Source organism: Scyliorhinus canicula, chromosome 6 (assembly GCF_902713615.1).
Source record: "Scyliorhinus canicula chromosome 6, sScyCan1.1, whole genome shotgun sequence".
Taxonomy (NCBI): Eukaryota; Metazoa; Chordata; class Chondrichthyes; order Carcharhiniformes; family Scyliorhinidae; genus Scyliorhinus; species Scyliorhinus canicula.
Window position 1 is genome coordinate 61,792,066 of NC_052151.1, and position 15,455 is coordinate 61,807,520.

The following is a 15,455-nucleotide window of genomic DNA, read 5'->3' on the forward strand; positions in this document are numbered from 1 at the left end:
AACAATCCAGAGAGTCAGGCTATTGCTCTGGGGGTACTGGTTCAAATCCCACCATGACAACAGGTGGAAGTTAAAGATAATTTGAACACAAAATACGGAATTGAAAACAAATCTCCGTAATGGTTACCACAAAACTATAGATTGTCACGGAAGATCCATACTATAGGGGAAGGAAATCGGTTGTCCATACCCAGTCTGGCAACATGATACCAGTTCGAGATGGGCAACAAATATTGGCTTTGGGAATGATACCCACATCGCTACAAATAATGAAAAAAGCAAATGATTGTGGCACACTCACCAATTAGAGAATAGAATTGTGTATTTAGCAAGGCCGCGATCTGGTAAGAGGACACAAAGGCACTAAGGTAGTCACTGCACTGATGCGCTGGTGCAGTCTGGCAATACCATGCAGTCTGTGCAAATCCCAAATACATTTGCTGGTGAATATTCATGACAATTTGAATTGAACTCTGCGACATCGGGGCAGCATCAGCCGTTTTAGCCACCGTGCTCTCAACTTCAGTGTCCATCTCTTCTTGTTCAAGACTGGGCTGGGATGTGATGTCAGAAAAGTCCTGAAAAAAGCAAAATAAATGTCCAATATACAGTGTTGCAATGGTTCAGCTGTGCTTATTTTACCAAACTAAATTTAAAAAGAGCCTTTTCGAAGTTTGTTTCACACAATTTTTAATTATTTCATGACAATGCACTTTAGAACTCACCAACTCCTTTAAAAAAGTGCCTTGAAACAAATGATTCAGTGCATGAAAAGTAAACTGAGCTTTTGAACAATTTAAAGCAAATGCAGAATCACAAGTGTACATAATAGTCCCTTCATTAAAAGTCAGAACAAACATTGAAGGAAATGATATTCCATATTACCTTGGCATATTGTGGGAAATTCTGTTTGAATTCATTTTCCTCCTCAGACAGACCCGATGCATGATGTTTGCTCTTGTACTTGTACAGGCTGGCTTCCTGCTCCTCTTTCACTCTCCTACATTCTTCCTGCTCACCCCAGGCATTTACCATTGCCTATAATAAAAGGCATGAACAAAAAAAATGTAGTTTTATAAAATTTTGTTCTGTTATCTGCCAACCCCACAAATACACTACCCCACCTTTGCGTTGATTAGCTGGGAGACATTTTAGACTTGGTCTATTTTGTCCCAAATGACATATCTTAATCCATCTCAAAAGCTTTGACTGCAACAGCAATAATATAATTTTCCATAACAATCCCATGGCTTAAGTTTAATTTCATGCTTTTGCACCTTTACTTGGCAAATGGAGAATTGGGTGTTCATGGCAGCTAAAATTGGGTTGAGTCTAAAAAAAAAATTTCAAATTGTAGACTTATTATCTAGAAGGGAACATTTTCTATCATTGACCTCAAAGGCTGTTGAGTTTTAATGATTGGCTTTTGAAATCAGACTTATTAAATTTGACTGCACAATTTGTTGTTGGTGGGATCTTGTCTCCATCTCCGGATTGTTAGTGAAGAACCATAATGGCTTACACTGTATCCAGCAAAAAAGGTTTGGGAAATCTTGTCAAATTTAGCACCCCTGTCAACACTCAGAGCAGAGACTAAATGGCTCAAACCCAAACCCTACCAGAAATGCCCCTCTATCTAAAAATTAAAGACATGTCAAGTTTAAATTTGCAGGTCAAAGTTGCAAAACTTCAAGAATTAAATCTGATGTGAAAAGCTTTGAACTTACAGTTACCAAAAAAAAGAGAAATCCGACAGTATCTGGCTGCCGAAGAGATGGGAAACCAATTAAAATTTCCACTAATTATTACCAAATGATTATGGCTGAAACAGTATGTAGACCTTGGTGAGACTTTGAGTGCAACTTGATGCCCATTAGTGTTTACTACAGATGTGCACACATGCAACAGGTAAATGGATGAAGTACCAGAGGATTGCTGTTGGTATACAAGTCACTGCTAAGGAAAATAGTTTTGGGGGGGGGGGGGGGGGGGGGGGGGGGGGGGGAGGAGAGGAGGAGGAGGAGGAGGAAGAGGAGGAGGAGGAAAGAGGTGAAAGGCAGAAAAGATTTGCAGATTTGGTTAAACCTGATGTTTGGCAGACAATATATATACACACACACACACACACACACACACACACACACACACACACACACACACACACACACACACACATATACACACACACACACACACTAGAATTCTATGTTTGCATATTAAGGAATCAGAACATCAAATTCTAATTACTTGACAGATGTGTCGGAGAAGTTGCAATGACGCCTGATCCAGTTCACCCAGCGAAAGTACATGGCAACGCAGATACAGCAGAGCATTCACCAGGAGCTGTTCTTGCGTTGGGAGGAACTGTTGTTCCTTAGCTCGAGACTTTTCATCTGATGAGGTCTTGCACAAGAACTGGTTAAGACCTTTGAGTGTCTCTATGGAGGTCTTTGAACATAATTCATCTGCCTGGGCAAGATAAGTTGGGAATGAGAAACTGATGGAAGGGAAGGCCAAAAGGCAAGTGACAAGCCTCGTGAGGTCAGTCTGTTTAACAAGCTTATTATTTAATGATAGGTGAACCTCTGATGCCAGAAGTCTCATGCCATGTTGCATCTGCAAAATGGCAGCAAGCAGGGGCTCAATGACATCAGGATATTGACAGTACTCTTCTGCAATTCGCCTCCTGAACTGGTGCTGGGATTCCTGCCAAGCTGCCTCTTCATCAAGTATGACCTGGACACTCTGACGCGCTTTTGGTCGCTTCGCCTGTAGGAGCAGCAGCAGATGGGAGAGGAGAGATTTGACTTTTGACTTCTGCGCAATACTGTTCACGTAGTGGTGGATATCTTGGTAGAGACAATCATATTGAGGTACATAGGGACGGTGTGCCTGTTTTCTGGACAGCACTGCAATTTTCTCCTTCAGGTGGCTGATCCTTTGTTGTAAAAACCTAGGGTATGGAAAACAAAAATTAATTTGATTTATTTCAAGTTTAAAAAAAAAGTATTTTAAGTGGGACACAGCAGAATAATGTTGATGTCTCGTTTGAATGCGCAGAGCAACACAATATTGTTGTGTATTACAAGCTCCTCAAAAGATTCACGTGACCTTTTGTACCTGCCATGGCCAACAAAAAGAGAATTCCTGTTTAGGTGACCTCTCATGTCCCAGCAACGGGTCTCTTAGAAATCAGCCAATAATGCTATGAACAGCAATGTCGAAATCATCTCTTTTAATCCAACCAAGAACCTTAAAATAGTCAACTTTAGGTATTACATTGGATAAAAGAAAATTATTGCGGATGCTGGAATCTGAAACTAAAAAGAAAATGCTGGAAAATCTCAGCAAGTCTGGCAGCACCAGTAGGGAAAGAAAAGAAATAACCTTGAGTCCAGAATACCTTTTTTTTTGATAAAGGGTCATCTGGACTCGAAGCATTAGCTTTTTTTCTCACTACAAATGCTGCCAGACCTGCTGAGATTTTCCAGCATTTTCTTTTTAGCTTTAGGTATTACATTCCTCTTATAGGCATTCAAACCCAAGTTTGCTTATCACCCAAATACCATTTTGGTTTTCTGGTATACTCTCACTTTCAACCTTACCGCGATGTTCCAATAAAATCACTAGTGCAGGAAAGCAGTTTACGGGTGAGTGGCTCAGCAATATCCAGCTCTTGGTCTAACATTGTAGATAGCAGATGAGGAACGTATGAGCCATGATAGAATGGCAGAGCAGACTCAAATGGACCGAAAGGCCTAATTCTGCTCCTTTAGTTTATGAACTTATAATATCCTTCACAGGGAAGGAGGACATCGATTTATGTTCAGCTGGAAGATTTCAGCTGCAATTAACAGTCCATAAACCCTAGCATTGGTCCGAACTCAATGCTTCCAAGTATATGTGCTGCAAATAAGTTCCACTTCCTCAACATCATTGCTCTTCATAAAAAATGTTGTAGAAAAAAATTTCAACGGAGGAACATTCTAAACATTTATGCAATGAATTGATTTATGCATATACAGACACCCATTATATTTAAAGTTACTCAAGTCAGTTTCCACAGTTTAAAAAAAAAAATCATTGACAGCAAACTCTCTCAACCACAAGTTAAATAGTTCTTAATCTCACACAGCCACGACACAGCCAGGCACATCCTTACTGACGATGGATCACTGGGTCTGTCACTTAACTTGCTCGGCTATACCCACAGGCAACCTGATACAGCAACTCAGGTCAGCCTGCTTGACTGGGAACAGTGTGGAGCCCAGAGGATCAGGAAAGAAGGATTATCCATGCAATACTGATCGGCGAAAAGACGGTGTATATAATTAGGCACCTAATTCGGGGATGGCAATGTCTGTTCTCTCCATCCTGTATTAATTCGTGACCGGTCAATAACTGTTCAGACAGGTTGCGGCTCTTCCATTCGCACTGCAGTTGTTGCAACTAAGAAGAAGAAACAAAACTGAGCAGGCAACAGCAACAATATCGAGCAACTGTGACAGATCGAAGTGTCTCAAACAAACATGGAAAGCTACAACTATCTGATTTAACAAGCTATTCAACCACAGAGTTAAGTAGTTCAATGAACCGGTAATATCCACTGGAGTTATTCATGCAAGTTAAGAACATTTAGGTTATTTTGGACACACATCAAACAGCTTGAGATAAACAACTAATGCCGGTGTTGACTGGGAGGACTTTGCATTTGCAAATAATACGGTGGGATCTGTGAAGAGGTGGGGCCGCAGTTTATCAAGTCGCCTAAAAAACCCCATCTCTGAACGCATGGCATCCTCGGAATACAGGACAGAGATGATGACTTTTTACGCAGCACCAATGTGCAGCAAATTCAGGTGGATCAAGCAAAGTTACAGTGAGCAGAGATTATAAGGGGAGTTGCACCATAATTGCTTCAACATGCCATTTTGACCTGTATGCAGATGAATATTTCCAAGGTTTCAGCCATGGGCAAGGTGCTTTGGCATCAAAGCTCATCTCACATACTACTTTTGCAGTCAAACAAACTCTCCTTTTAAGGGAAGCAGCTATCATGGGCAAGTGGAACATTCAAAACACCAGGGTCGATTTTTAATTAATGTACAAAGTTTGTTCCATAATTGGTCCATCATTGACTAAACCCAAAAGATCAAAATGGTAAACTTGCATCTGGAGCAGGCTAATGAGACAAAGCACCAGCAGACTGGAGCATCATGATTTGAGTTTGAGCAACTGGGGGCAAATGCTAGTATTGCGTCATCACAAATGGTGGCGTTGATAGCAAGTCTAATGATGCTTCGAGATGCATATGAAAAATAGCACCACCAGGTTAAGTCCAACAAGTTTGTTTGGTGTCACTCGCTTTCGGAGCGCAGCTCCTTCATCAGGCGAGTCACCTGATGGAGCTGTGCTTCGAAAGCTAGTGACTCCAAACAAATCTGTTGGGACTTTAACATGGTTATAAGACTTCTTACTGTGCTCACCCCAGTCCATTGCCGGCATCTCCACATCAAAAATATCAACATCACTGAACATGTTTTGAGTTAGCTTAATAATTACAAAACAGAAAGCAATATGACTGACCTCCTCCTTGACGTAATTCAATCTGTACAGCTTTTTGACGGCAGGATCAAACTTGGTCTGTGGCGTCCAAATCTGAATCTGTACCAATCCCAGATTCACCCATAGACAGCCACTCTGGGCCTGAGCTGAAAGGCTCCTAAAATCCTTTTCTTTACCCACAAACTTCCGTACGCAGGTCACAAGAAGTGAAACAACATCTTCGGGCAGTACTTCCTGCTCTGCAAGATTGTTCAGCAAACTCTGAATACTATGACTGGCAATGCTGTTTTTGTCAATGGCAAGTTGGTCACACGTCTGTAAATATTCCTCCTGAAGTTCACTTGGCAAAAGATCCTTGATTGCATGGAGCTGCTTAAGTAGCAATGTGCACTGCAATCTGGAGTCTGTGAATCTGTAAACACCAAATCGGCAAGTTTTATTTTTGTTTCTCCCAGAACTTACAAATTCCATTTGAAACTACATTATTTGGTCTTTAAAACTTTGACTTTAGCATTATGAATTCAACAACTGTGTCACAGAATGTCTTTAGGAGAAGTAACCATTACCACCATAGAATTTACAGTTCAGGAAGCCATTCAGCCCATTGCGTCTGCACCTGCCCTTGGAAAGAGCACCCCACCCACACCTCCACCCTATCCCCATAACCCAGTAACCCCACTTAAACTTTTTGGACACGAAAGGCAATTTAGCATGGCCAATCCACCTAACCTGCACATCTTTGGACAGTGGGAGGAAACCCATGCAGACACACAGAGAACGTGCAGACTCTGCACAGACAGTGACCCAAGCCGGGAATCGAACCTGGGATCCTGGAGCCCAGGATCTGTGCTAACCACTGTGCTACCGTGCTGCCCTTTATTGTCCGATTAGAAATTAAACAGATAAAAAAAACATTCAGCCTACATCGCATCAGCGAGCAATCCTCTTCACATCCTGCATTCCAAAATAAGTTCCGTAGTAATTTATGACACTTTCACTGCGTTTCATTCAACCTGGAACTAAGTTCCAGGAACAGTGTACTAACCCACTATACAACTTAATATCCATACTGTCATTGCGAATGGAAATAACTTGGTCTCCCAACTAATTGCAGTAGATGATGTGGCGATGCCGGTGTTAGACTGGGGTGGGCACAGTAAGAAGTCTTACAATACCAGGTTAATGTTCAACAGGTTAGCTGTGCTTCAAAAGCTAGTGATTTGAAACAAACCTATTGGACTTTAACCTGGTGTTGCAAGACTTCTTAATTGCAGTAGGACATGGGATCATTACTTGGTGGGAGTGGAGAAACCGTTCCAGCAGTCACATCTCATCATTGCTGCACCAAAATGCACACATTTAAAAATATGCACCATGAAACTCCTTAACAATTCTCCAAGAACGAAAAAAAAAGAGCAGCTTCACATGTAGAATTCTACCTAGTTGGTGACAGTCATGGGGACAGGAGCAAAAGGGACTGGAGGGTCAATTGAATGACTACATCTATAGCACTCAGTTTATTAGAAGTGAGCAGCAGCTGTTCAGTACCCCCAAAGACATTCTCCATTAATAAAAGAGCAAAATCCTAACCCACAGGCTTAGTGCAAATCAACATCAACTCATAAGAAAGCCAACAATTCTGGGAACTTTATTTCAGTGTCTCCTGGGCCCTTCTCGCCATTTAATAAAGCATTAAAAAGACAGAACTCACACGGTTCATTAACTCAGACCCATCTGATAGCTGAGAAACAGCAAAGCAGTTTTTAAAAAGCAAATCATGTACGACTGTACCTGGAATTTTAGACTTGAACCCCCTGGTGATTTACAATTCACAGTAACCCCCTAATGCAATACAATGAAAAAGATCAGAGCTCACAATCACATTAAAATTTTCCCAACCAGTACCAAACAAGTTTACTCCTTAGTTTCTCCCTTCACGCTCCAATGGCATGTTATAGCTGGAATTTTCCAACACCTCCATTATTGGGACCTTTCCTTTGCTGCCAATTTCAGATTATAAATCAGGATAATAATCAGGCCTGCTTAAATTTAAAATTTACCCAAGCTCAAATATAGTGTCAGCAGCAACAATGCAAACCATTCAAACACTAGATAGTATCCCTACGACATTCACAAAGCAGGCGGCTGGATTCTGCCTTCTTTTAAAGCCCTGGGTGAATGTTCCAGGAGGTGGATTTTCCCCAACACCCCACCCACAAGTAGCCCCCTCCTCCACCATCCCATCTCAGCTTACCTGCAGGAAGGTGACTAGCTTTGGCTATTGATGCTATTGCTGGGATCGAGAGTTCATTCAAGAATAACACACTCACTGACCAATATCGTGGGGATGCATTTTTACATTCAATTTCATCCCAGTTCAGTTATTTTCCCCAAAACAGATTTTAAAAATCCTAATGGACAAACCACAAATGAGAATGCTCACTGTCAAATGATTAATGGCATATTTAATTACGACTCCTTTTCAACATCATACCTGAAATTCGCAAAGGAACAAACAGCCATGTTGGTCCACAACACTAAGCTGACTTCTTGTAATTGCTGCGTGCGCTCCCGCCACTCGCCCAGAGTCACGTGGGACACCATTCTCACGCCAGTTCCACTGACAGACCCAGAAGTACTTTGATTGGTGTTGGTCAGAATTTCAAAGAAACACTTCGATTGGACATCTCGACACAAAATGCCAGGCCCCTGTAAGAGGAAAATAAATATTCTCTGGGCAATAAGCATATTTGCAAAAACTGGTTTCAATCATCAATTTGACTACATTGCTCGTGCAAAGGTTCCTTTGGTTTAAGAGTTAAATTTTCCCTTTCTTTTGCTTGCTCTGCAATGTGGTATTTTCAGCCAAGATCCCAGGCAATCCATTCCCAGGCCCCACTATGCCATACACTATTTGGAGATTGTTGCTTACAATCACAGGTACAACCACACATCTCATCACACTGTCGCTTCATCACATTGCCAACTTTTGATCTACTTTTAAACATTTATGAGGTACTTCAAAAAAGGTAGCAAATAGAAAACAGACACAAGGTTTTTAAAAAAGTAGATTTGGATTTGGTTTATTGTCACGTGTATCACGCAAAGAGAAGGGTTTGGTGGGGGTAGAGAAAAAAAACAGAAAGGAAAGGAGTGAGGTGCAGGACGACAGTGGAGACCAAGGAAATAAAGCCCCCCACTCTGATGGGTTGCCCATCGGATGTTAAAAGAAGTTAGTGATCCAGCTAACGCCATCAACAGTGGACATATTTATTAATAATAATAATCTTTATTGTCACAAGTAGGCTTACATTAACACTGCAAACTTACTGGCAAAAGTCTAGTCGCCACATTCCTGCACCTGTTCAGGTACACGGAGAATTCAGAAAGTCCAATTCACCTATGGACTGTGGGTGGAAACCAAAGCACTTGGAGGAAACTCGCGCAGACACGGAGAACATGCAGACTCTGCACAGACAGTGACCAATTCGGGAATCGAGCCTGGGACCCTGGCACTATGAAGCAACGATGCTACCTGCGGGAAAGTCGGTGTGTGCATCCGAGAGAGTCCACGTGTGCATGCGCGTGTCTAGAGCACAGTTTTCTGGGGGCGGGGCAGGGCAGCTTGGGGAGGAGAAAAGTTAAGCGAAAAGTTAATGAGCTCCTGTCACAAGTTCCTTGCCTGGCATACTCACAGGCATCCATATCTTACTTTGAAAAAGGTCAAGGACCCAATGGTTTGTGGATCACAGACACATTTGAACGTTGATGCAAATGACTAACTACGGTGTTTCCAGGAGCAGCGTCCCGGAAGTGATTGCGAGCGACCAGACAGGCTTCGTTAAAGGTTGGCATGCTTCTGTAGATTATGGATCCAGTCTCCTCTATGGATGAAATAATGAAGCTGTCGGGGTACATACCCTGGCGAGGAGTGAATATTTTCCTGATCTGGGTATCCAGATAGTTTATGATTGGTCATGGCTCCACAGATTGAATTACGCTAGTTTGTCCTCAGTGGGACTATCCTCCCAAGGTTTTTATTTCTTTTCCAGTGTCACCCTAAATCTTTGTTTGCTAGGGTGAGTAGATTAGGAGAGCGTGAGGGAACGAACAAGCGCGCGTGCGGGAACGAACAAGCGCGCGTGCGGGAACGAACAAGCGCGCGTGCGGGAACGAACAAGCGCGCGTGCGGGAACGAACAAGCGCGCGTGCGGGAACGAACAAGCGCGCGTGCGGGAACGAACAAGCGCGCGTGCGGGAACGAACAAGCGCGCGTGCGGGAACGAACAAGCGCGCGTGCGGGAACGAACAAGCGCGCGTGCGGGAACGAACAAGCGCGCGTGCGGGAACGAACGTGTTCTTTTACTATTGGGCAGTCAACGTTGAGAAGGTGCTGGAGATGATTCGGGAGCCAAGCTCCATCTGGGGACAAATGGAGGCGAGCTCTTAGTTCAAGGGTTTTGACAATGGCCTTGCTTCCCTTCTGTCGAGTTAGAAGCAGCGTTCAGATCGGATGGACAAGGCCTCGAGAATTTGTGGAATTCGTGGAGGGACAGTTTGTTAGTTTGGAGGAGCTATTGCAACGTTTCAATTTTCATGGAAGATCTTGTTTCATTATCTCCAATACATGATTTTGTCCAAAGGCTTTTCCCACATCTCCCTTGGCTCCATAATCATCCTTGTCGAAAAAGATCCCATCACTAGCAGAATCTGGTGTGGAGAGCATTGCGGGTATATCTGGGCAAATCCTGTCAACGGAGGTAGCCCCTCTGAATGAGGTGCAAGGAAATTAGAAGGGGAAACTAGGACCTACTTTATATGAGCACATGTGGTGCGAGGCCCTTCGCAGGGTAAACCCCACCTCTTACTGCACGTGACTCAGCTCACGGTGGTACAAAGGGCTCACCTAACGAAGGCCAGGGTGAGTGGTTTCTTTTTGGAAGTGGAAGACAAGTGTGCACGATGTTCGCTGGGGCGGCTAATCACACCCACGTGTTTTGGTCGCGTACCAAGATGGTAAGCTTTTGGGTCGGCTTCCTGAGCACCAGGTCAGCGATTCTTAACATTGATCTGGAGCCTTGTCCTTCGATGGCCATTTTCTGGATTCCAACTTGCCAGGGTTGAAGGCCCTGAAGGTTCTCCCCATTGCCTCGTTAATAGCCTGGAGGAGTGTTCTGCTGGAATGGAGATCTCCTACTCCACCCAATGCCTTGGTGTGGTTGGGTGACCTCAGAATTTTTACATCTGGTCAAATATAGGAGTTGGTTGAGGGGGTTCTACTTGAGCTGGCAGCCATTCATTTCCTACTTTAAAGAATTAGTCACCACCAACAGTTAAGAGGGGCTTGGTTGTGTTTTTTGGATATTGCATTATGTAACATCCGTTTTCTGTTCGACTATTATGTTCGCCATAAATGAAATTTTAAAAACATAATAATAAAGCATACTTGAAATATCAAGTCGGGAGCTAACAAGTTAGGTACGAGGGTTTCAGCAGTAGAAAAGCTGAGGACGGCAATTTTGAAGGTCAGGTAGGCAGCTTTTAGGAGTGAGGAACTATAGGCATCAGAAATAAAATTGGGCGACATAGTGGTTAGCACTGTTGCTTCGCAGTGCCAGGGACCCGGGTTTGAATCACTGTCTGTGCGGATTCCGGTCTGCATGTTCTCAGTGTCTGCGAGGGTTTCCTCCAGATGCTCCAGTTTCCTCCCACAAGTCCCGAAAGACAAGCTGTTAGGTAAATTGGACATTCTGAATTCTCCCAAACAGGTGCCAGAGTGTCGCAATTAGGGGGTTTTCACAGTAACTTAATTGCAGTGTTAATGCAAGCCTACTGATGACAATAATAAAGATTATAATTGTTAACCAGTCCAGTTCAAACCAAGCAAGTGACCAGGATGCAAGTATGGCCAATGGAGTGCAAGCTGAAAATGATGGCTTGCCTTCACATTGAGCTGGGGGGAAATCAAGGCCCATTCACAACTTGAAGTCAGACAATCAATCAGACAGTACAGAGCGAATCATAAAGGTAGAGCTGGGTGTTATCCACATATTTCCAGATGCCAAGAGTTGTCATTTAGATTAAAAAGATTAATCCATGGGAGAATCGGTAGACAATTGTGCAAGCTAAGAGAAGAGAAGCTATTGAGTGATCATTTGACTACAAACAAATAGTGGAGCACATCAAGTGAAAGTGGAGCAGAGAAATGAGGCTGTATCAACCATGTAAAACGCTGGAGGGAAAAGTAAAGATAAAGCAGTATAATCTTTGTGGAAGAGAATGTTGTTTACTCAGGAATAGGCAATATTCGTTCAATGCAGAACTTAAATTGTTTGCATTGCTGCTTTTCAAAAACGCTCGTTGAGAATTATTGGTTACGTATGATGATCATTTGTGCAACTATTCACATACCAGCTATCACATTAATAAACCTCGCGTTCGTACAAGTTACTTAACTCACAAAAGAAAACAAGCCAACCTTTAGAGATTTGTCAATCATAGTTTCTGGCACCCAATCATCTCCTGTGGATGCTGGGGGTTTCCAGGTCAGCCAATAGTCAGGATCGGTTGTGACAGAGCTATTCCAAAATGCTCCAAGTATGGTCGACATCAGTTCTGAACTCAGCAACTTTAATTCTTCAGGTGAGAGCTGGGATCATGGAAACACATTGAAGTTGATTTTATAAAACTGTATCTTTAAATAACTGATCAAATATTTTCCTCTATCTTTCACGATCTTAGGTGTACATGTCCAATGGGGTTTTGTTGCTCTGTCAGGTTTAGTGTTTCTAACAATAAACTGAAATATAACAAGTTTTAGGAATTAATTTGCTAGATAAATGATCCAAACTCAAATCGTCCAATTGACTATAGATGAGGCAATTTTGCTATTTTGAGGCTAATCAACTTTGGTTCACAACACTACAAAACTGTCCAATGTGCAGCAACATGGTGGAACAAAAAGCACATTCTCTATTCAATCAATTCAGGTCTTCTGTAACCAACACAAGATTTCCATGATTCAGTTATATAGCCATGCTAAACAATTTACAACAAAGGAAACGGAATACTTCAATGACAAATGGCTTCCATTTTACTTAACTGTTAAGATCCTATATTTACACAAAGTATTCTAACAAATTTTATGGCTTTTCATACTTGATAGACAAGGCACTCTTGTGGAGGACATTGTGACCTGTAACCTCAACATCAGGGTGCCGTAACTTGAAAGTATTCTAAAGATCCACAGCGGGGATTCCCAGGTAAGGATTGGACAGAAATTACCCAGGAACTTTATTAGTCTTCTGATGGGCAGTTTCCCTATAACTGGAATCATCCGATATTCAAGATTTAAAATTGCAAACTTCAGATTGCTCAACTGTTTTGCCAGAATAGTTACCGGGAAAAGTTGAAAGAATTAAAAAAACTTACTCCTGGGTAACTATAGTATTAACCTTGACACCCTCCTGCCAAGGAACTGCCCCCCCTTCTTGACTACCTTCTCCACCTGTGTTGCCCCTTTGTGACCTGTACACCAAGATCTCTGACTGTCAATAGTCTGGAGGGTTCTACCATTCACTGTATATTCCCTACCTGTATTAGACCTTCCAAAATGCATTACCTCACATTTGTCCGGATTAAACTCCATCTGCCATCTCTCCCCCCAAGTCTCCAAACAAGCTAAATGCTGCTGTATCCTCTGACCATCATCATAGCTATCCGCAATTCCACCAACCTTTGTGTCATCCGCAAACTTAATCAGGCCAGTTACATTTTCCTCTAAATCATTTAAATATACTACGAACAGCAAAGGTCCCAGTACTGATCCCTGCGGAACACCACTCGTCACAGCCCTCCAATCAGAAAAGCACCCTTCCATTGCTACTCTCTGCCTTCTATGACCTAGCCAGTTCTGTATCCATCTTGCCAGCTGACCTCTGATCCAGTGTGACTTCAACTTTTGTACCAGTCTGCCATGAGGGACCTTGTCAAAGGCCTTACTGAAGTCCATATAGACAACATCCACTGCCCTACCTGCATCAATCATCTTTGTGACCTCCTTGAGTATCAAGTTAGTGAGACACGACCTCCCCTTCACAAAACCGTGCTGCCTCTCGCTAATACGCCCATTTGATTCCAAATGGGAGTAGATCCTGTCTCGAAGAATTCTCTCCAGTAATTTCCCTACCACTGAAGTAAGGCTCACCGACCTGTTGTTCCCTGGATTATCCTTGCTACCCTTCTTAAACAAAAGGAACAACATTGGCTATTCTCCAGTCCTCCGGGACATCACCTGAAGACAGTGAGGATCCAAAGATTTCTGTCAAGGCCTCAGCAATTTCCTCTCTTGCCTCCTTCAGTATTCTGGGGTAGATCCCATCAGGCCCTGGGGGCCTTAGCCACATTAATATTTTTCAAGACACCCAATACCTTGTCGTTTTGGATCTCAATGTGACCCAGGCTATCTACACACCCTTCTTCAGACTCAACATCCACCAATTCCTTCTCTTTGGTGCATACTGATGCAAAGTGCTCATTTAGTACCTTGCCTATTTCCTCTGGCTCCACACATGGATTCTCCCCCCCCCCCCCCCCCACCCCTTCAGTGGATCAACCCTTTCCCTGGTTTCCCTCTTGCTTTTTATGTACGTGAAGCCCCAAACGTAACAAAACACTGAACCCATGCTCACAAAAAAAGGCATCTTTCTCCCCACTCCTGGAGCTCTGGCTTTGTAACTCTGATAACGTAATAAAACCTTGCCCCTTGATGTGTGGAGACCCTCCGGTTTAAATCACCACCAGTCGGCTCTCTTTCCAAAAGGGGAGAGCAGCCAACAGACCTCAGGGACTCGGGCAACTTTCTTTCATTTTTTTTTATTTTAATTTTTATAAATTTAGATTATCCAATTATTTTTTCCAATTAAGGGGCAATTTAGTGTGGCCAATCCACCTACTCTGCACATTTTTGGATTGTGGGGACGAAACCCACGCAGACACGGGGAGAATGTGCAAACTCCTCACGGACAGTGACCCAGGGCCGGGATCGAACCTGGGACCTCGGCGCCGTGAGGCAGCTGTGCTAACCACTAGGCCACCGTGCTGCCCTTGCAACTTTCTTTCATAACCAAACAGTAGTTTATTTACTTGTTCAGCTGCTACTTCATGTTTGTACTCTACCCAGACTCCCGACATGTGGCCGCTTTTGTAGCTGCATCACGTAATCACTGTCTACACACTGCATAAAAGGAGCAGGACAACAGGTCTATAAAAGTGAAACAACGGTTTCCTTTCCTGGGCATCAGGAAAAACAATATATGACAGCATTTCAATGTGTAATTTAACCAATTGTATTTGTGTTCTCACCTCATCAATCTGTGCCAAGTACCAAAATCCTCGGAGTTCTCGAGTTGCCATTGGTGTAGATCTTAAGCAGAACGATATTATTTGGCGGAGTTGAGCATGCATCATTGACTGATCTGGTTTTGGTCTGGCACTGATGGTGATAAAACATGAAGTTAACCATCTTAATGCAATTAAATTTGTTTGCCTACTGGTCTTCAAGTGAGCTTTCAATAAAATTGAAACAAAGGGTTGACAAGAAAATAGAAAAATATAGCCAATTATGGGTACGGTGGTACTGTTGGTAAAAGTATTTTTTCCACTTTCTGTACATACAGGCAAACCATACCACGGTTTGTATATTGTAAGGGTCCTTCCTGTTTGTTTCCTTACTTCCCCTTTTATTTTTGCCATTATGTTTTTGATCCATGGGTGTTTAATGGACCTGTGACTTTAAGGCAAAGCAGCCTGTGCCTTTAATTCAAACAGAATTATCCAGAAGACTATGCTTCTTTAGGCTGGTGATTGCAGATTGGCCGACTCAGTTTGAT

General features: G+C 42.8%; 1 protein-coding gene across 2 annotated transcripts in view; it reads right to left on the minus strand.

The window, feature by feature from the left end:
- The window catches only part of mdn1 (midasin AAA ATPase 1), a 204,527-nt gene that overhangs the window by 69,171 nt on the left and 119,901 nt on the right, over positions 1 to 15,455 (minus strand). For both annotated transcript variants that reach the window (XM_038799361.1, XM_038799360.1), the window contains exons 58-65: positions 14,929 to 15,058; positions 12,044 to 12,214; positions 8,060 to 8,274; positions 5,587 to 5,977; positions 4,340 to 4,449; positions 2,248 to 2,953; positions 886 to 1,038; positions 302 to 578 (exon numbers count right to left, since the gene is read on the minus strand). In XM_038799361.1, the coding sequence (XP_038655289.1) occupies positions 302 to 578; positions 886 to 1,038; positions 2,248 to 2,953; positions 4,340 to 4,449; positions 5,587 to 5,977; positions 8,060 to 8,274; positions 12,044 to 12,214; positions 14,929 to 15,058 (2,153 nt within the window). The remainder of the gene's footprint in view (positions 1 to 301; positions 579 to 885; positions 1,039 to 2,247; positions 2,954 to 4,339; positions 4,450 to 5,586; positions 5,978 to 8,059; positions 8,275 to 12,043; positions 12,215 to 14,928; positions 15,059 to 15,455) is intronic.